General features: G+C 41.7%; 2 protein-coding genes across 5 annotated transcripts; both read left to right on the top strand.

Moving 5' to 3' along the window:
• The first annotated feature begins 536 nt into the window (after positions 1-536).
• LOC144935093 (TBC1 domain family member 14-like) lies at positions 537-17,286 on the top strand. Of its 4 annotated transcripts, none has more exons than XM_078861466.1 (14): positions 537-739; positions 1,463-2,339; positions 8,873-8,996; positions 11,082-11,200; positions 11,408-11,490; positions 11,714-11,831; positions 12,176-12,282; positions 12,440-12,520; positions 12,628-12,722; positions 12,888-12,959; positions 13,215-13,343; positions 13,971-14,080; positions 14,549-14,807; positions 14,923-17,286. In XM_078861466.1, the coding sequence occupies exons 2-14, from the start codon at positions 1,495-1,497 to the stop codon at positions 14,977-14,979; spliced, it is 2,199 nt and encodes a 732-aa protein (XP_078717592.1). In that variant the 5' UTR covers positions 537-739; positions 1,463-1,494; the 3' UTR covers positions 14,980-17,286. The 4 variants fall into 4 exon arrangements, with proteins under 4 accessions (XP_078717592.1, XP_078717591.1, XP_078717593.1 ...); XM_078861465.1 differs by having other exon boundaries at positions 1,273-2,339; XM_078861467.1 differs by lacking the exon at positions 537-739 and having other exon boundaries at positions 1,565-1,623.
• A 1,438-nt stretch (positions 17,287-18,724) lies between these two features.
• Positions 18,725-21,889, top strand: MRPL43 (mitochondrial ribosomal protein L43). The gene is made up of 3 exons (XM_078861198.1): positions 18,725-19,243; positions 21,242-21,348; positions 21,462-21,889. Exons 1-3 carry the CDS (start codon positions 19,113-19,115, stop codon positions 21,710-21,712), a joined length of 489 nt encoding a protein of 162 aa, XP_078717324.1. The 5' UTR covers positions 18,725-19,112; the 3' UTR covers positions 21,713-21,889.

The raw sequence follows: 21,889 nt of genomic DNA, 5'->3' as shown, positions 1-21,889 counted from the left end.
CCCCTCTACCCCCCACTCACCACCCCTCCCCTCCGCCCTCTCTACCCCCCCTCCACTCACCACCCCTCCGCCCCCTCCGCCCCCTCTACCCCCCACTCACCACCCCTCCCCTCCGCCCTCTCTACCCCCCCTCCACTCACCACCCCTCCGCCCCCTCCGCCCCCTCTACCCCCCACTCACCACCCCTCCCCTCCGCCCTCTCTACCCCCCCTCCACTCACCACCCCTCCGCCCCCTCCGCCCCCTCTACCCCCCACTCACCACCCCTCCCCTCCGCCCTCTCTACCCCCCCCTCCACTCACCACCCCCGCCAGGCGACCGGCCCACGTGCCCCTCTCGCCCCCCCCTCTCGCAGTGGGATGGCGATTGTAATCGGTAGCGCGCATAAGCGAGGCGATTGTAATTGGTAACGCGCATCAGAGGCCAGACGATTGTAATCGGTAGCGCGTATAAGCGAGGCGATTGTAATTGATAACGCACATCAGAGGCGAGACAATTGTAATCGGTAGCGCGTATAAGCGAGGCGATTGTAATTGGTAGCGCGTACGGGCCCGCGACTCAAAATGGCTTCTCGGCGGTGCGCGCAGCTGAGTGCGGCGGAGGCGGCGGTGCGTCTCGCCGCCCAGTGACTCGCGGCTCTCCTCCTTCTTGCCACCCTTTGTTTATTTTCGCATTCGTGCACGCCGAGACACACACAGAGAGGGAGAGAGACCGCTCGGAGCCGCTATAATAAGAGAATAGTGAGTACGGTGTCTGGCTATTGGGGTGGGCGACGGGGTCGCGTTTGTCGTTGTCACCCCCTCCAACACACCCCCTCGTGCAGTGCGGATTAATTAACATATTTAACATTATAATTACCAATTTTTTTTTTCAGTGTCGTGTAACCATTCTTGTTCTTTCTCGTGGCGTTTTGCTTGGTGGCTCAATATATCATCCATAGCCCAGTGCCCGTTTCTGTGGATATCAATAGAGTGCTACTTACTACAGCAACCATCGCAATTGTTAATACCATTGCTACTTGCTGCACCGATTGCACGCGGTGTCCTATTAACAGCATAATTGCCTCTGGTTAATCATTACAATAAGTACAAAGTGATGCTGTAATGGTCACACGTGTGCGATAAATGGCACAATGAACGACGTCATCGCTTTCGGATGATCGGGGAGCGCCTCGCAGTATTCTATTTTACTCAAGTATACACCACACACAGTGTACACTGCACCATAGACACACAGGAAGGAAGGACATTGAATACGAGGCATTGCATTCTAGGCACGGCCTCGTAAGCCATGCATTGGGGAGGGCATCTCGGCGCGGGACCCCGGGCCCTGCCATCTCTGCCTGCCTCGCCCTGCCCGGCTGCACTGCCCTGACTGCCCTATCCGAGCAATGGATGTGCAAGACTGCTCGAGCTTTGGGGTTGGGGTCGGGATGAAAGACGTGGACGTGTGTCCGCCGGCAGTCGGGACCACCTGCCCGGCCGGATTGGACCTCATGAATGGGTCTGCGTGCGCCTTGGTGAAGAGCGGAGAGGAGGGGGACGAGGAGGATGAGGATGATGACGACGAGGAGGAGGAGGATGATGATGAGGAAGATCAGCAGGATGAAGTTGGATCGGCCAGGGTGAGTGGCACCCACAAGGACAGCGAGAGCTTCGTGTCGGAGGACTCTGGAGTGACGCACATGGAGGGATCTCACGCCAACGGCAGGGACGTGGAGAGAATGGTCATGGCCATGATGATGGCCGATGGCTTGCAGGCGGCGTTCTCCATGAACGGTGCCTGCGGCGGCGCTGGTAGTGGTGCCGCTGGTGGTGTTGGCTGTTGTGCTGGTGGTGGTGGCTGTTGTGGTGGTGGTGGTGTTGGTGGTGGTTGTGAGCCAGGCCCCTCGGCGGATAGGCTGCCCAGCAAGAAGAGCAGCCGGAGTCTTCCGCCAGGACTGTCGGCCTCGGCCGCCCTGAGGACAGGCGAGCGGGCCCGTAAGTCGGCCACGTTCCCCCGCGGCGCCTACGAGCCAGGGTCTGGCCCCGTGGGCCACATGGCCCAGGGCGAGTTGGAGATGGACGAGGCGGACACGGTGTCTCGCTCCAGTCTCTCCAGCCTCAGCTCGGATCTGTCGGCAGGTGTGGGAGGCTCAGCCGGAGCTGTGGCAGGTTCTGACGAGCAGAATCGGCAGCAGTGTCAGAGTGCTGCGGACAAAGAACGCACAAGCAGCGAGGCATCGGATGCTCCACATCGCGATGACGACCCCGACCTTCAAGATGACCCCAAGTGCCATCAGGATGAGCTGTGCGAAGATGAAAAGCCGAAACGCATCGGGCTGGCCACGTACATTACGAGGTGGGTTGTCCTATTGCACGCACGCCAGTGCATTTTGTTTTTCATAAAGAGGCAACGCCGTCGACATGTAACCCGGAGCTCAGCAAGGACTTCACCTGGGGTAGGTTGGGAGGGAGAGCGTTTTCAGTAAAAGTAATGCAATGTCAATAATTTGACGTGGCATTTATAGGTGTACAAAAAATGAAACCCATTAGACAATATTCTTTACTGCAAACCAATATAATTGTGACGATTCGCATAAAGCCACTAACTATGATTCTTATTGTAGTATGATGGTAAACGCGTGACATTACATTGATATAATTTGCAACATGTTACTATAAAATGGAGATGTACCATTCACAATGGGTCGTTGGCGTGCTGAGCTGAAAATGTGTACACCTTGGGCTACAGGTATGACAACATGGGTTTTTTTTACCATGGCACTGCACTTTAAAAGCCTTGGTGGCGTGCCAAATATCCCATTACATCGTCTGTAAGATACAGTATAGCCAGAAGACCAGAACAGTACACCCAATAACCAAATGAGCTGTGAATAATGCTGTCATGACCACATTGGCTGGGTGCTGGCTTGGAAATAATACATTAACACGAATACATTTTTACCTCAAACTTTCGTGAATTCATATTCTTTGGTTCTTTTGGTAAAGTCAAGTAGATAGAAAAATAATCACAAAAAATTAAGTGAATAAAAATAAAATAAAAATCAACTAAAAACCCACTAATAGATACTATCCTGGTTCTTAATGTAATAACCAGGCTACAGTCTACATTATAGACTGCCAGTACACTTCGATTAAGAACCAGGCTGCAGTCTACATTAGTGTTTTTTTTGTTTATTATTTTATTCTTTTTACTTACTTTATTATTTTTCTATCTACGAGACTTTACCGAAAGAACCAAAGAATATTAACACGAATACTTCAAAAGTATTGATCGTTTGATGCACCTGTGCCTGCAAACAATAGGATGTCTAGTAAGATCGCATTGCTTCAATGTAGCGTGTGTATTTAATTTAAAGACAGCATCTACAGTCGTCTCATGCGTGGATATAGTTATGCCGTGGAACACCTATAACTATGCCCATACAGTATTTGTTTTATTTAAATGGCCATATACAGTCTCATATTGGTGATAATTAACCATGGAAAACAATTTTACTTTTTAACGTTTGATTCGCAGAACCTTATTTTACAGTATGCAGAAGGGAACCAGCTTATTGAATCCAAGAGGAAAAACATGTCTGATTTAAACCACATGCCAAGAAGAATGTTTTGGCCCTCCTTGGATCTTGGCAGCAAATTACCAAGAGCTGGAATGCGGCCATTTGCCGTTGTAAACAAGTTGGTTTCAGCATAACTGAAGTACAGGAATCGTTTCCTATAAAGTTGTGTGCACTGCATTGATAAATCATAGCATTTAGAAAAATATATAATAATTTTGCACGTGATTTTATTTTTAAACCACGCTTCATTCATGTGTACAGTATTAATGAAATCAAGCTTTATGAAGAGCCATTCACAAATTACAAAAAGTTCTTATACATTTACTGCGTATACGCTTTAGTTAAGTGAAGTACATATATGTTTTATATAGTATTTCCATAGATATGTTTCAATCAAATACACATGCGCAGGAAGTGGAAAATGGTACACCTGCGGATGTGATTTAATTCTAGATAAATTCTCAATGTCTGACCAAATCACAGTGTGCGTGCCCAATCTCATCATATCTTGGAAGCTAAGCGGGTTTAAGCCTGGAATATGCCTGTGTATTGCTGGGATGGGCAACGATCATGCGTGAAATAATGTTTGTAGGTTGTTGTAGGTTGCCGCGGGGGGCTATGTTGTCAGAGAGCAGTGCAGCCAAATCCATTGGACTGTGATTCAATGCTTCTTCATCTGGGGTCTCCATCTTTACCAAATCACACTGAGCGGCATGGTCAAGTATAATCGAAATGACTCCCACAGTCCGCATGTCTTGGGGATGCCCACATCCAGCAGTGGATTGGCAAAATTATGTATGTCTACATATTACCAATATGCCCTTAGTTTAAAAGCACTCAGAATATTTGACACGGTTAAGGAAGAACATCAGTTACACTTAGAAACACTTTTTTATGAGCTGAGCTCTATTCCTTGAAAGGGACATGTTTGTTTTGAGATCGGAAAAAATGACAAGTGTCGAACACTGCACTTCTTGGAAAATTGATTTAATGTACTACTGAAAAGTAACGAAAGCACATTATACATATGCCGTGTGTTCAGCTTACAGCAGCCATACCTTGTAAAAGTTGACATAGTCAACCGGTGTGGTCAATCTGGCCTAAGCAGATGAGCAAGCAAATGGAGAAATCAGATGGAAACTGTCGATATTGGTCTCAAATATGGAAAGGTGTTAGCGTCAACATACTGAAGTGCATATACAGTACAGTAGACTAACCTAATTCTGTATAGAGTAACAGTTGAAGTGGTGGCAAAGCTACAGCCAACACCGGTGATGAAGTGAATGCTTTACCAGTCCTGTCTCTCCCCTTCACAAATTGACACAGGCCAGCATGGTGAGGGAAGGCCTTCATTACGCATTGGATCTAAATTATATTTTAACAGTAAAATAAATAGCTTCGTGTCCAGTGCAGCTCCAATGTTGTTTTGTCCATAATGGAAATAGTGGAAATTCCATGTTTAAAAACGGTGAAAAGAAATCCAATTGCAACGGTGCTTTTGTGTTGCTTATCAGCAAAAGTTGTTATCATGTAATCCTCTCAGACTTAATTAAAACACAGTTTGAGCCCGCACGAAATCTCAACATTTATTTAAAGCTTAAGCATAGCAGTACATCGTAGGCATACGTATACATTAGCAATTCGCAAGGGAATTCAATTAGTGACCTACAGGATGTAAATGCGTAAAAAAGCCAGGTCTGGGAAATCCCACGACATAGTATTAATAGACCATTCAGTGACTGTGGAGCCATAATACTACAACACCTCCATAACATACAGACGAGATGAACAGAAGCACATATCTGCCAACCCCTTATCAGTGCCTACCATATTACAGACTAATTCTGACCTTATTGGTCACCCCGTGCCTTTATAAATCTCAACGTTCGTCCTACAAAGCCCCATCACAAGGGAGAAACGTAAATAGACAAAAAATGCCCGTATTGAAACTGCTGTATGCCATATGGACCCGAACTCAATTTCCCTGTACAAGAATACGGGTAAACCACATGGGTTGACAGGTATGGAAGCAGCATGCAATGGGAATAATTAATTGTATTGAAGGCTGCTGCTACTACATTCACTTGACCTGGCAGTGGTGCATATTTTTATTTTGTTTCATGGATTCCCTGATATTGGATAATACTCTTAAAGGTGAAAAATCAGTCACTATATTGTACAAACAACAAATTAAGTAATTACTTTCCTGTCGGTTTGATTACATTGTGTTTGAATAATGCATCGAGACTTCTGGAAAAAGTATAGAAAGACTTGGAAATTAAATACCATCTTCAAATATGTCATTAATCAAGTATTCTTTTTTACCAGGCTCTTTCATAACCATAAATGAAAAATCAGTGATGGGGTAAACCAATTAATATTTTGGAGGCCATTGCTGCCTGTAAACATCATAGCAGAGATGTTTAAAATGTTTGATAATACAGATAGCAGGGATCAGGAACACAACTTGTTGTAGGCAATAACACCAAATATTGCTTTAAAAATACTGAGGATGTGTGTATCCAAGGGATGTATATGGAAATACACTGCATTCATTATAAACCAATTTCAATCAATCAAAAAGATGATTAAAAAAGGGGCGATCCATCAATGAAACTGAATGCGTAGAATAACTGAGGCTACACACGGCTTGAAGTAATGTTGCCATTTGGAAGTTTCTCGTACAGAAACATTGTCCAAAGATCTATGCATATACAGTATGTATTAAAAGACATGTCTAAGCTGAGCCCAAGACGTTTAAATAATGGACAAATAGACACGCCGGCTGTTTTCCAGCTGCTCTAGGATTTGTCATTGGGTTAAAAGTTGTTCATAAGTGCAAAAACGGACATTCCGAGCAATGCTAAACTGTTTCTGAACGAAACTTGATATGTGGGAAATAAACAGCCCCATTCAAAACACTGTCGACTTAAGTGTTTCTTTTGGGAGGAAAATGATAAGTTATTTGAACAAAACCTTGAATTAAATCCCAGAAAAATGTGGAATTTCTCAAAAACCTCTTAAGCTGATAATGTACTGTGTTTATGTAACTTTAATTGTACTGTACCATACATTTGGTGCAGAGCACATCAGGTTATCTGAACAAAGTTGCCGCATTGCTCAATTAAGCACAGGTGTCAGAACATTATCCCCCCCCCCCCCCCCTGGAAAACTGGCTTAATTGAAGTAAGTTGGACAATATATAACTTTGAAGCGTTTTAATTTGATACCTCCTGGATATAAAAATATGACTTGCATATATTGCCAGTCAGGCTGTTACAATTTGAATGGCCCCGCTATTACAATACTATACAATGTACAGTAATCTAATAATAAAGTAGAGTTGGTGTGTTTTTTTAGCTCTCGTTTTTCTTACAAAGGCCCCGTTTCTATTTTAACCCCAGACCTTGAGAAATGTGGGTGAGCATGAAGAATTTCAAAAACCTGCTTAAATCTGGTTACTTTTGGTCACAATTTTCATGACAAACGTCTTTTTAAAAGACACATACTTGTTTGGCAGGCTATTCGGGTTTACAAAGCAAATGGGGTGGTTCACAGCTTCCTGGTTTTGAGAGCGATTGGCTAACTCACCAGACCAGGAAACAACCCTTTGTGAGTCTTCATCCTCCCACTCTGCTCCTCCACCCCTGGATGCTGGAGTATGACGATACAGTACTGTAACATATTTACTCTTGTGTATTCAAGTTATTAAATATGTACAGAAATAGGCAACGTAAATCTTTCGCCATTCCACAGTAACGTTCTCAGGGAGCCGGCATACTTTGCTAGGGTTTGGCTGTTTGCTTGTGCCAGTGAGTCAGCTACCATGTTTCAAAGTTCCAAGTCTGGCCTCGGAGATTTTTTTGTGCGTCGTAGGCCGCAGTGCTGTGTGTTCTAAGCATGTGGCATGGCTCTGTCTTCTTCACTTCTCATTTATGAAGGGTAAGTTAATTTCGAGAATAAGTATTGTGTGAATTAACGTTTGTTAACGTGTCTTATTAATGTGTTGAAATCTCAGTATGGATTAATACAATGTATTTGTTCATTACACTAACAGTACATTTAAATTGTATTTATTACTCATACGTAATTGATTACAGGAACGTGTCTTGTTTTTAACTGTCGGCATTTTAAAATGCAGTCCCATAACTTTGCTTTCAATTTTTTTAATGAATACCGTATTTTCAAAGGGATGTTATTGTTGAGGCATAAGTCAAGTAAACCATAATACACGTGATTACTGTCCTAATATAACTGGTGGAATCCAGATCTGCTTTGTAAATGGAATAATTCATTTCAAGGGTTTCTCACTAGTTAATAAGGCATCTTCGACTTGAAACCAATTATCATTGAATGTTGCTCTGTCTTCATTGACGTTTTAGTTTTCATAAATGGGAAAACACATTTAAATGTGTTTTTAGGAATCAGGTTAATCTGGTTCCTGCAATTTATTAGCTTCCCTTTTAAAAATGGTTGCAAACATTGCTTCACTCCACTATTGTGTGACATGTTTATACAGCCGTGGACTCTTGTGTCTGTAAGAAGATAATGTGTTGTAAAAACTGCATGCAAATAAAACGGTCACTGTCAAATTCAAACATATTTGCTCATTTCAGTCTCTTCAAGTTTATCGTTGGGACTCGGGCATACAGATGTTGTAGAATGTACCATTTTGTTAAGTGAAGCCTATGGTGTCCCTTTAAATGTGTTACGACATACTGCACTTAGCATATTTGCCTTGAAGCCGGCGTTTTAAATAAAAACAGTGGTACGTGAACAGCTGAAATGTCCCACATTTATACAAGACAACAGTTAACTCCTTTAAAAAAAATTGTCACCACGGTGATAACACATCTTATGGGAATTTACTATTGTATCAAGTGTAAGAATTCACTGGGAACAAAGTGTACCAGGGCCTCCCACAGATTATTACCTGGTCATTAGACAATCTACAGTGCGTGGGATGCATTTCTGAGCTGGGGCACAGTCCTCTGTAACAGAGTTGGTCTTGCAAAAGTAAACCGTTTACGTTTTGCTGAGATTTCTACACAATGCATGAATAAACAAAGTAAGCACGTATCACTTGTGGAATAAGTCGCATTTATTGTTAGTTTAGTGTAAGAGTATGGGTTCTTTTAAACGAAACAGAATTGTGTTTTAAAGTTGCAATTAAGCAGTATATTTGTCAACTAAATTAGATCCATTGTTTTAGACGTTAATACTGGTTTTGAGTATAGCAGTTGGGTTATATTGAGAACTTACAGAAAAGTGATTTAAATGTTTATTCGTGACCATCCGCTGCTTGCAGAAACATACTGACGTGGAGGAACAAGGACTGCAGAGTGAGTGTTCCAAGTCCACCTGGCTGGAAGCTGTTTGGAAGGGTCCCACCAAAAGAAAGTCCACAGAAAGACCCTAAGAAAATTCAACAGGTACAACATAAGTCCTGAATGTGCATGGATTCTGAAATGTTTTCCAATATGCGTTTTGTCCACACAATTATTTCATTCGCGACAGAGGTCGCAAACGGTTTTTGATTCCTTACCCGTACCCGGCCGCACCAGGGTCGCAAACGGTTACCCGTACCCTACCCGATACCCGGCTACCCGTACCCGGCCGGGTATCGGGTAGGGTACGGGTACGGGTACCCGATTGCGACCTCTGGGATGAAGCCATGTTGCAGGCGTGGGTGGGTTGATTCTAGGAACTTGAATTGTGAGAAGAGACAAGACGTTGGGAAATGAGTGACAAACGGTGACTCACCAGTGACTCACGGCCTACCCGTACCCGGCCGCACCAGGGTCGCAAACGGGTACCCGTACCCGGCCGGGTACGGGTAGCCGGGTATCGGGTAGGGTACGGGTATCGGGTACCCGATTGCGACCTCTGATTCGCGGTAATGACCATAGGTTTCGAGCCGCATAGTGAACTGACGTCATTGGCTTGGGCGCCAAGGATAATTTGCTTAGCGTTGGTTATCGCCAAGTTTTGGGCATGTCTGATACATTTGGCCAGTTTTCTATTAAGTCTCTAATAGCAACACATGTTTATATTTGATCATGTTTACAGTCATTTTACCTCTGACTACAGGCAGACGTAAAGCTAATGCATTAACTTTTAATGTTAGTTTGAAAACTTTACGCATGTTGAACTTCTTTTGCACGAGAAAACTATTGTTAAAAATAACATGTTTAATATGTACACTTTACATAAAGGAAGGAATGTATAACAGTGATAAAAACATTATTTTGCAGAACTATATTAAACGCTTTGCTTCCTGGTATTGTATTCTTTGTTGCGTTGTGACGCATCGACTGGGAAGTACTGTTCTCTTATTCCTGCTGATCGTCAGCAGACAGCTGTGCAGCTTGCAAGTGCAAGCATTCCCACATACTGTGCATTCTTAAAGTTCCATTTTGCACAAATGTAAAAATACGTCTTCATGTATATATATTTTACTCCTACTAACCATTTACATGTAGCTGGAATTTGTCATATGCCCACCTGCCATATAGTATTTTATTCTGTAGCATTTGATTTATCTTTCAGCAATAAAAATGCATGTTTCTTAAAATAACTTCCATTATATGCCTCCAACTTTTGCTGTTGCTCTTGCTAGTGTGCAGTATAAGTTGAATGATATTTTGGTTAAAGCAGATGAAAGTCTTAATTATTTAAATTATTTTACCGGTACCTTCATTTCCTGATTTATTGTACTAAAACAATATATTTTAACTATTTTATTGTTTCCCTTCTACGTGACTTTACCGAAAGAACCAAGAATATGAATCCCTGCAGTCACGAAAGCTTTAAATCAAAATCTATTTCAAGACTTGGAATTTTAAAAAAACACACACCTTTTCCAGCATTTGTTTAAAGTTAAATACTGAACCATTCTGTGAAGTGCTTGTGGCAAGCTTTGGAGTATTCGGTTTATCCAATAGTTTGACTCAGTTTCCTGTTATTGCCACAGAGCACATGTGATGGTGTGCCAACAGGAAGGGGGGAAAAGGAGGCTTATTATGTAGTGACTATATGGCGACTGAGGAATGGAAATCTTATGAACGTTCATTTAAGCCTTTGGCACCAAGTCAAATTTTTAGGGTGAATGCTCATTGTTCGGGACGTTCAGTTTTCCACTGCGCTTGTTTTACAAGCGGACCGCTTCTACCGTGGAAAAAATTATGAGAACCTCGGGCCTCACCAATACATCTGACATGCATGATTTATGCCCAGGGTCACATGACAGGTTGGGTGGCAGCAATGCCTTTGTTGTAAACAATGAACTTGTTTTGAGACGCATTCTCTCAAGTTGTGCACGTGCGAGAACAAGAAATAATTTGTTAAGAGTGTTTAAAATATATATCGCCAAGTTTTTAAGTTATTTCGTAAAATAAACATGTGCATCTTACCGAGGTGAGCAGTGTTCATTTATCATCTTCAACTGCTTCACCAGAGTGCAAGCTAGATTTGTTGTTTCGTCATCCTTTTTAACGGGTTCTCCACATGTGCTGTAGGAATACGAAGCTAGGATAGCGAAAAGCGAGAAGGCGGCCACTGGCCAGACACCATCAAGAAAGGACCTGGACTTTGAACCCCTTTCCACCACAGCCCTCATTCTGGAGCAGCGGCCAGCGTAAGTGGCATTTTCACACTTTATGGTTAAAACCACTATATGAGCTGGGCTAACAGAAATCACATCTGTGGCACTTTTTTGTAAATTGAGAAACCACAGACATTGTGACTTCATGTTCAAATCCTCATCACCATTTCAAGCCTAAAGCGGGCGGTAGATTTTGTATTCTACGTACGTTGCATAATCCGTTTGCGTGTGGCTGTGAAGGCACCTACCTGCTAAGCCTGTCGAAGAGATGCAGAGACACCAGGAACTTTACGCTGAGATGGTTTCCCAGGCTAAAAAGCGAGGTAATAATAATTATCATCTTCATAATATGAACCATCCTCTAAACACATGACAATGATGTAATTGTGAATCTGTATTGGTACTGAGAACAACCTATAGCAGATTATGATCGTAAGAGGTACACCGTTTTAAAAGTGACAATACACAAGTGAATAGGACTTTTGTCAAAAATAAAACCTCAAACATTTTCCCAGCCTTACCCCTCAAGTGGTTGTTTGTTTATAGAAGCACGAGAGGCACAGCGGCAGAAGCAACTGATGCAGGAGCGCTGTAAAAAGGAAGACTCGATCATCAGTACCCTGGCTGTGTGGAACACTGAGATTCTGCCAAACTGGGAACAAACGTGAGTACAGCCACTCGGGTGCAGTTAATGCTACTCAAGCATTTAGTTTTTATTCTCTATGGATTACTTTGGTTTCCTCCCACGCCTCCTAAATAGCACGGTTGGCTATGTATGGTGCGAAAGAACATACTAACATTGTGAGACAATCCCAACTGTTTGAACTAGACAAATGTATGCAACACATTAATTATCTTTGACTTGCAACGTTGTTGATTGCAACGTTGTTGGAAAGTATTAATATGCAACCTAAGTAAATTAAGCTTTTGATTTGTTGTTTCATAAGTTTACTTTCAGCACCGTTATTTCTATTTAATATTTACCCTTGTGATACATTATGAAAACAGGTGTAATTCGAGAAAAGTGCGGGATTTATGGTGGCAAGGCATCCCTCCCAGTATCCGGGGGAAAATTTGGAGTTTGGCTATTGGCAATGAGCTCAACATCACACCTGGTAAGCTGCTTCTACCGTCCATCATTTTAAAAATTAATTACAAATACCAATGCATCTGTAGAGTGTGGAATATGGTGTAATTTGGTTATGAATTTGTATTGAATGTGTTTACAATAAGAGTCTAACAATACATGCTGCTTTTACATTTTTGTTTCAGAATTGTACGAAATCTTTCTGTCTCGGGCAAAAGAGAAGTGGAGGAGCTATAGCGACTCTGGTTCAGACTCTGAGAATGGAGGTTAGTGTCAACTGTCATTGATGTCCATTAGCTGTGAACCTCAAGCATAATCGTCATTATAAACCATGGAAATAACACCTGTCAACCTCTTGGCTGTCATTTCCCAGATGTTGGGTGTAATGGGGCTGACCGAGAAAGCAGCCTTGAGCTGATAAGTCTGGACATATCTAGAACTTTCCCATCTCTGTGTATCTTCCAGAAGGTTTGTGACATCGCACACATTTTTCCCAAGGGAAATAATGTCACGACAATCTCATTTCGTGTTTTTTTTTATCATATTCAACTTTACACTTTTGTATGTGCTTTGCTTTATATATCCATTAATTTTATGTGAACCTTTTTAAAAAGTTTGCTTTGTTGTTTTCAGCGAGGACCTTACCATGACATCCTGCAGAGCGTGCTTGGGGCCTACACATGCTATCGTCCAGATGTTGGCTATGTACGTCTATATAAATACACCTTCAAATACATGTGAAATTTAAATTTGCCTCACTTGACATGAAAATAACCCCCATCACTTGGAAATTATTTTTATATCCAAGAAACTCCTCAAATTAATATTGTCTTTTACATGTTGATAAATAAGTAATGGCCACATGTTTTTCAATTTGTTATACCTAATGAGAGTTTTAACAGTTGGGCGCAGCCTACCTTGGCATCGGGGTAGTGATTGGATTTGCCCGTGTACCAACAGGTGCAAGGCATGTCGTTCCTGGCAGCCGTACTGTTGCTCAACCTCGACGTGGCAGATGCATTCATCACCTTCGCCAACCTCCTCAACAAGCCCTGCCAGATGGCCTTCTTCCGTGTCGACCACCCACTGGTTTGTGCAACTAAAACTGCACCCCCTTCTTACTAAGCTAGTATTTACAGCCATTTGCCCATATAAGCACAATCCTAATTCGATTCTGAGATCTGATGAGATTGGGGGCATATCCAGGTTAGTTAGTCAGACACAAGCTAGCACAAGTCAATTACACATTTCCTAATGTGTAAGCTTGTTCATAAGCACTGGTCTCTTATGCACCACCTAAAGTGTTTTTCTATTAAGCTGTCTAGATTTCAGGAGTTCTAAGGTTGCAAAGTGATATGTATTTACGTGCAACAACATCCTTCTCTGACAAATGGCCATTGGCTGAAATTAAACCTATGATCTATATTTCCTCTCTAGGGCAGTATCATTGTTAAATGTGGTGAATTTTGGCAGTTTGTGCTTGTGCACCACTGACAATGCAGTATTGCATTGTTTTTACAATAGTTGCTTTCGGCACAGTTGGTAATTACTTGAACTTTCGTAGATGCCATGTACCACAGTAAAATAACATTGATATATATACTGTATAAAACATCCTCGGAATATAAAAATGTTGTAATACTTTAATTTTATACGGAGACAATGTGTTGCTGGACAATGGATTAATGAGTAATTTTGACCTTAAATCATTTACAGATGCTTAAATACTTTGAAGCCTTTGAGCTCTTCTTTGAAGAAAACCTTCCAAGGTTATTCAGCCACTTCAAGACCAGCAACTTGACACCTGACTTGTACTTGATTGACTGGTATGTAAAAAATAAATCTTTCATTGTGGTGGGTTGATCAGCAACGTTTGTGTTCGTGCCAGTGTTGGTGAGCCAGTGGACACCTTCAGGAGTTAGAAGCCTGTTGAATATCTGATATGCTGCTAGTGAATAATTGAAACGAGCACATGGTTCATGGTGAGTGAGACATTATGACCGCAGTCAGTGTGGACTATGCTTATGTTTTCATCAGTGTAGGATATAGCCACATTTGCCATACGATGTGCGGATGTAATTCAGTACAGATGATTGTTTGCGAGCAAAATTTTCACCGCTATGTTTTAATGAAAAAAACACCATGACACAAAACAAAGTTAATTGTAAATTGACATTTTAGGCAATCACTGTATTATGCAATTTATGTACCTTTTTTCGTTATTGATTTCCACTATTTGTAGCATAACAAAGCCAATTGCATATGGCTCAGGTGTCCATGCTCTGTTTTGGCAGGATTTTTACGCTGTACAGCAAGGCCCTGCCTCTGGACGTGGCATGTCGAGTTTGGGATGTTTTTTGCCGCGATGGGGAAGAGTTTCTTTTCCGCACAGCACTGGGCATACTCCGTCTGTACCAGGATGTGCTGCTCAGCACAGACTTCCTGCAGGGGGCTCAGTTTCTGACTCGCCTGCCAGACAACATTGCCGCCCAGCCACTGTTTGCTGCCATTGGCACCATCAACATGCAAAATAAGCATGGCAAGTGGAGTCAGGTAATGCCTTGGGCCACAAACATTCAATCTCCAGTTCTTACAATGTCATGATGAAAAGAATGCCTGATGAGTGTTCCGATATCCATTCTAACAGGTTGTGTTGCCTGTTTTCCAGGTTTTTTCTGCACTTCAAAAGGACAGACGAGATTCAGAGAAAAGTGGAAGCCCTTGAGGAGGCAGTCGTTGGCTCCATTTGTGCTTCAGAAATATTTAATGTGAACTGTGTGTAGAAGACCTCACATTTCTTTAACACTAAATGCACTTGGCAGTGTTTATTGGGACCATTTACATTCTGAAAACTAGTTTGAAAGCATGTTGTATCATTGCTGCAGTGTTTGGAGTTTGGCTACATACGAATATGAATGGAACTGAGTGGGGTAATATTGCTTCTCCTTGCTGTATTGCATCTCTGGAATCTGAGCAGAACTGGCAACTGAAAAAGTATCTGCAGTTTATTCCCTAGGCATTGGCTAGTGGCAGGTCAAGGCGATGCAGGCTACATAAGTGCATACGTACGTTTGTAAATGTGGAAAGACATTTAGCCACACTTGTATTCCCATTTTATACAATCTATGGACTTTTTTGAACTGCTATTTGAAAGTAAGTGCATACAATAGTTCTCCACACTAATGATCAGTGTTACTGAATATACAATACATATGGTGTCTTTTCTGCTATAGGACCAGAACATAATGTTGTGATGCAGCATTGCACAAAGCTTGCCTCTGTATTCGCTTGGTGATATTACCTTGCAATACATCAAGTAAATAAGCAGTTCTTTGAAACAAAGCTAGAGGTAGATCTGGTCTAAGTGGTTTGTTATGCTGTGTGTGTGATTTGTCAAATGATGCGCTTAATGTAAAACGTGCTTACATGAAACAATGCAAATATGTACTAGCCTGATGGGCATGTGTTATTTGTACCATAGATCGACTGCAACATCGTATTTGGTTCCACTTTATGCTCAAGCGTTGTAAAATAAAGTAAGGAACGCAGCACCTTGCATAATAAATAGCAAATTGGTTTTTTTCACTTTACACAATCCAGTGGAAATTATGTATGGAGAACATGAAATGGAAAGTTTTTTTTGTAGCCAAAAAGCCTGCGTCTTTTCCAACCATCCTTAATCATACGCAAACGCATTGCGAGTAACTTAATGGAATGAGTGCAATGCTATTAACGTGGTGTATTGAAGCTATTTTTCGAGGGCATATACCACTTTTTCTCTTTAAAATGTTACCTTAATTACTACGAAAGACACTTTCTGGCTGGTTCAGGTACTGTCCTGTTTGTTATTGCCGTCTTAGCAGATGGCCTGCAGAATTTACCAGTACATTGTAAAAAAATAATTAAAGCTGTCTACCAGATTCCGTTTTTGTACAAAAACATTGTTTCATTTTGCTCCGTTCAAGGATTGACGTAATCGCGTATCGAGCGAAACCCTTAGCTATTAGTACCGCTTCTTAAAATGCAGCTGTAGTTACTCTTTATGAATCGAAATTGTATTGAAAACCTGGATAATTGGACTTGACATGTGACCTAGTTAAGTAAATGCTAACATTTGGCCACGAATCAAGATCCCCCTTTAGGGCTGAGTATACACATGGTTTGAGCGTAATAAAATATATGTGATGAGTGTACAAGTGCAAATTTGAAATGTGCAAATGTACGTGAAGACTGACGATTGTCAAGAAAAAAAATGCACTTAGTTCAATGGACTTGACATTCAATGTGTTTTTTTGGCGAATCGTACATCTTGAAGCCTGCAGTAGCAATCTCGTTGGAAATATTTATATTAACATTATCAATGGTTACATTTTGACTTAAAGATTTCGTGACTGCAGGAATTCATATTCTTTGGGTCTTTCGGTAAAGTCACGTAGAAAGGTTCAAATTAATAAAAAATAAAATAAAAAAAACTACGATGTTTCGATCACAACACAAGCGATCGTCATCAAGAGCAAAAGAGGGGGAAAGCTGCTTTCCTCTTTATTTTTATTAATTTGAACCTATCTACGTCACTTTACCGGAAGACCCAAAGAATGGTTACATTATTTCCATTGTGTAAAATGTCAATTACTGTTTTGACGAAGCACACAATCATTCTATAACCACCTGCCGCAATTATCAGCATCACAGTGTTATGTCTCAATATTAAAACATTAAAGTCGATGTGAATGCTGCCTTGAACAGAATGGACACTTGATGTAAATAGGGTTATTTGCCAGCAATGTATGCTACCTGTTTTTATCAAGGATTAACTACAACGCTAAAGGCTGAGCCTAATCTGGTTAAGTGATGTACCTTTTACATACTGGTGGATGATACTCTTTAAAGGTAAAGCGAGTTTCCTGATGAACTATTATTGCTGAACTGTAAATTTTAGTCTCTGTTACTGTCTTTTCAAAGCTTTGTCGTGTGCATTTTACGTCATTCGTGTCGAATACATTTGTATATAATAAAACAGACATTCGTATTATGCGGTTGCATTTTTCCAAGCAAGGCTACACTCTGTACCGTATATGACGGGAGTGCACAGGGAAAGGAGTCGATTAGTCCTTTGAGGTCTTTACGAAGGAGATCTGTGAAAATGTACGGTTGTAATACGGTACAGCATATAAAGGGTATATATTGTAAGAACTCGACGGCAAATTAATTCACTCATACTTCGAGAGGAATTTGTAGATTTACCTATTGATTTTAAGGCATCGATTACATGCAAGTGCAGCATTTAATTTGTGGCAATTGCAGTAATTGTCACGACCAACAAATATTTAACTTTAAATCTACAAACAAATACAATACTTTAGAAAACCGCAACAAATGTAACTTGTAAATATTGTCCAACAAAAATAAACTTTCAAATTTGTTGCTGGACGTTGCGTACTTGTGTTTGCATGTAATACAAAAGTACGTACATTAATGCAATGCATGAACTCCGCTTCCGTAAATAAAAGTAAAATAGAAATCTTCGTTGTCCTGAAATTTACGTCAGGTGGCCAAATACGGTCCTTAAGCAAAATGCAACAACACACGTGCTTTCGTCCCTTTAAAAGCGGAACTCAATTGACAATGACGCGGTATTTCAGAACCGAACTCGTCCGCTCGTCACGTGATGCAATTTTAAATTCCGGCCAAAAAATAAAAGGACGTGACGTCAATTAAGTCACGGCCGCCATCTTACGTATGGCTGGAACGAAGAGGCGTGTTGACATCGCCATCTTGTGTAGGTGGGGGGAACGAAGTGGCGTGAGTCGACACCGCCATCTTGCGTAGGTGGGGGGAACGAAGTGGCGTGAGTCGACACCGCCATCTTGCGTAGGGGGGGAACAGTAGCGTGAGTCAACACCGCCATCTTATGTAGGGGAGAACGAAGTGGCGTGAGTCGACACCTCCATCTTGCGTAGGGGGGGACGAAGCGGCGTGAGTTGTCAACACCGCCATCTTTCGTAGGAAAAGGAAATAAAAGGCTAAAAACTGCGCAGTACCTCTCGCGAAATTCACGTAACAAGAGCAGAAATGTGCATTGTCAAGTTTACGTAAGTTGATTTGAGACATCATACTGACATTTGGTAAACGTGTGTTTGAGTTGAACTAAAAGCTGCTGAAATTGTGCACTGTATGGAGTTTGAATGCTCTCTCCTGTTCTGCATGGGTTTCCTCAGTCTTGCCCGGGTTCCTCCCGTTGCTAAAAACAAGCTTAGCTGGCACTGTTACTGGCCAAACGTCGCAAATGCTGAAACATTACCCGCAAATTACTCAACCGTTGATTACACTCGGCACAAACATCGCCCCCCCTCTACTGGCAGGTCCACCTCCATCAGCCACGCGAAAGAAAACAAAAAAATAAGAAGAAAATAAGAAATAAAGAAAAGAGGGACGGACTGAATCGCCATCGTGGGTGACGAAGCCCGCCCTGCAACCCCTTGCCACGACAACAGCTGGGGGGGGGGGAGGGGCTTCTTTATGACGTCACAAAGCTGTGCGTCACGTGGCCACGTTCCCCCGAGTAATATGGCCGCGGTGTGATCATCGCTCCCGCATCGTCACCCACCGATCGCAGCTCCACACAGGACACACACAGAACACACAGGCAACACGTGCGGGCCGCCCTTGACTCGTTGCGGCGGTGGTCGTGTCGCTCCGTGCGAGTTGTAGCCAACAGCACCAATAGCGGAGCTTCCCATCACAGCCACACCACCACCGTCACCACCACCATCGTCCCAACCACCACCGTCGTCGCTTGTGCGTGTGGTTGTGGTTCTGCGTTGTTGCGTCGCGAGAGGCGTAGGGGAGAAGTTTGCGATGACGGGACGCGGCACCGCGAGCCGCTTCCTGCAGGCGGTGCTGCACAATGGCGTAGGCCGATTCGTGTGTCAGCTGCAGCGGCTCACCATCGTGCTCAGCAAGGAGTCGCACTCAAGCAGGGACATGAGGTGAGCGAGAAGGAGATGTTAAGAGAGGTGTAAGAGAGGAGAAGGGGTTTCTATTAGTTGGTTCTTTCGGTAAGTCACGTAGGTAGAGAAATACAAATAAAGTGAATAAAAATATTATTTATCATTTTATTCACTTTATTTGTATTATTGTTTTTCTATCTACGTGAATAAAATGATGAAAATATTTTTTTTTATTCCTATTCACTTTATTTTGTATTATTTTTCAATCTACGTGACTTTACCGAAAGAACCAAAAAAATAATACAAATAAAGTGAATACAATTATTTAAAAAAAGCATTTTTATTATTTAAAAAATAATTATTAAATCATTTTCTTCACTTTATTTGTATTATTATTTTTCTATCCACGTGAATAAAATGATAAAAAAAAAGATTTTTATTATTTGTATTCACTTCATTTTTTTTTATCTACGTGACTATACCGAAAGAACCAAAAAATAATAATACAAATAAAGTGAATCAAATTATAAAAAAAAAGCATTTGTATTATTATTATTTTATTTTTATTTTAAAAATAATAAAAATGTAATTATAATTTTATTCACTTTATTTGTATTATTATTGTTCTATCTACGTGACTTTACCGAAAGAACCGAAGAAGGTTTTGAGAAGGGGTTTAGGAGATTCAAGGTGCTGGTTTTTGACATGCGTCCACACGACACATGTTCACTCCACTGCTGGATGAAGGCCTCTCCAAGCCTTCACAACGTTGTCCCTCATTAGTGCCATACTGCTGGCGTAATACAATCAATATTAATCCCGTTGTCTATCATTGCCATCAACATATCACCACCACCACCACCGACCACAACCAATCAGGGCCGCTAATCAGCATCAACACCAAAGCTATCAACGTAAATCACCACAATCACTTCACCACCATAGGAATGCAGTTCGTGCCCTCTGCTACAAACACTAGCTCAGTAGCAAGCCTTTTATAGTTATAGGTTAGAACCTACCGAGATATTTCGGGTTATCATACACCTATCATATCACCACCAGAATGTCGAGAAGGTCATAAGTTCAGCAGATGTTTCGCTTTAGCAGGACACGTTTCTACATAAACAACGTTGGAAACACAGAGATGAACTGATGATGGACGCTTGTGTTGCGCCCGAAACGTCGTTATTTATTTTCTACTTACGTGACTTTACGAAAGAATCAAAGAGTATGGATTCCTGCAGTCACGAAAGCTTCAAATCAAGAATGAACTTGAGTTGCACTCACGACTTGCTGTACAGGTCAAAGTTGAGAGAGAGAAGGGAGAGTGTGGCTTATATCTTTGTCCTGTATCCACATTGATCTAGGATCGGTATTCAACCGATGTTTGTCAGAATCAGAATATTAATACTGGAGGAATCCGATGAGCTATAATGATTTTTGTTCACAGGTAGAAAAGTAAATGGTTTTAGCTGTGTTATTCGTCATTGGAAATAGCATTTATTTTTCTGGATATGAAACAATCTATGGAGTTATTGGACGCCGGGTGTCGCTGTTACCATCCGATTGAGTATAAACCTCAGAGGGATTGTGGTTGTCCTCGGCTGTTATTCACTCATGTCTCGTGATTCAGTAACAAGGATTGACGACACTTTTTTCAATCGAATTATAACATATCCAGGCGTCACATTGGCTTAAAAGTATCCTTCAATCGTCCGGGTACAGAGAAACATCTGTGCCCTCTTGAAGAGCCTTATGAACACGAGTTAAAAAGTATAAAGACTGCATTATGTTTTTTCCCGATTAATCCGTATTGTAGCCACTCTTCCTATAATTATCAGAAAATACTCTTATCCCAGTTAAATTATTTACGTTATCAATGCATATACGTGGGTAATATAAATCAGGAAGTGGTGGGAAATGCTTATTATTATCTACTGCTTGTTGTGGATAAGAGCAGTGTTCAACTTCTTGTTGGACAGGTACTTGGGCTGTCAATAATTTGATACAAATCGTTTGTGTTGTATTCACCTGCAGGGATTTTGTGGAAAACCATTTGGTTGACTTTGCAAGGCAGAACAAGGCGACTGTCATCTACGTTGTACCAAGACAAGATTCCAAACCAAGGGTTATTGCAGAGTACTGTGAGTATAATTACTTTGTGGAACATCTTTGAACAAAAAACACACGAGTATTGTATTATACAAGTGGAGCATTGTTTAATCCCGTCACATGTTTTAATGACATTCTGTTACAGTGAATGGCACTGTTCGAGATGTTTCGGTGGAACGCAAGACATCAGAGGAGATCCTATCGCAAGTGAAGCTCATGAGCACTCAGTCAGGGCTGGACATTGTGCGGATCCGCAAACCGTTCCACACTGACTACCCCAGCATTCAAGGCATGTGGCAGCCTTTCACCAACAAGCGACCGACCATTAATATCGAGATGCAGAAGAAGATAGCTGCCTGCGTTGAGACGAGCAAAGGAGACACCAGCATATCCTGATCCTATACATGAATATATTAAACTTGATTGAACACATCTACGAAATGAATATTGTTTTTTAATGTTAAACGATGGGTTTTCTCAATAAACACATTTGGTTAAACGACATGAAAACAATAGGTATTGAATATTTGAAAATGTAACAAAACTGTATTCTCGTGGCGTTAATAAAAGTCA

The sequence above is a fragment of the Lampetra fluviatilis genome, chromosome 12, assembly GCF_964198595.1.
Source record: "Lampetra fluviatilis chromosome 12, kcLamFluv1.1, whole genome shotgun sequence".
Taxonomy (NCBI): Eukaryota; Metazoa; Chordata; class Hyperoartia; order Petromyzontiformes; family Petromyzontidae; genus Lampetra; species Lampetra fluviatilis.
This window is presented reverse-complemented; position numbering and strand designations above follow the sequence as displayed.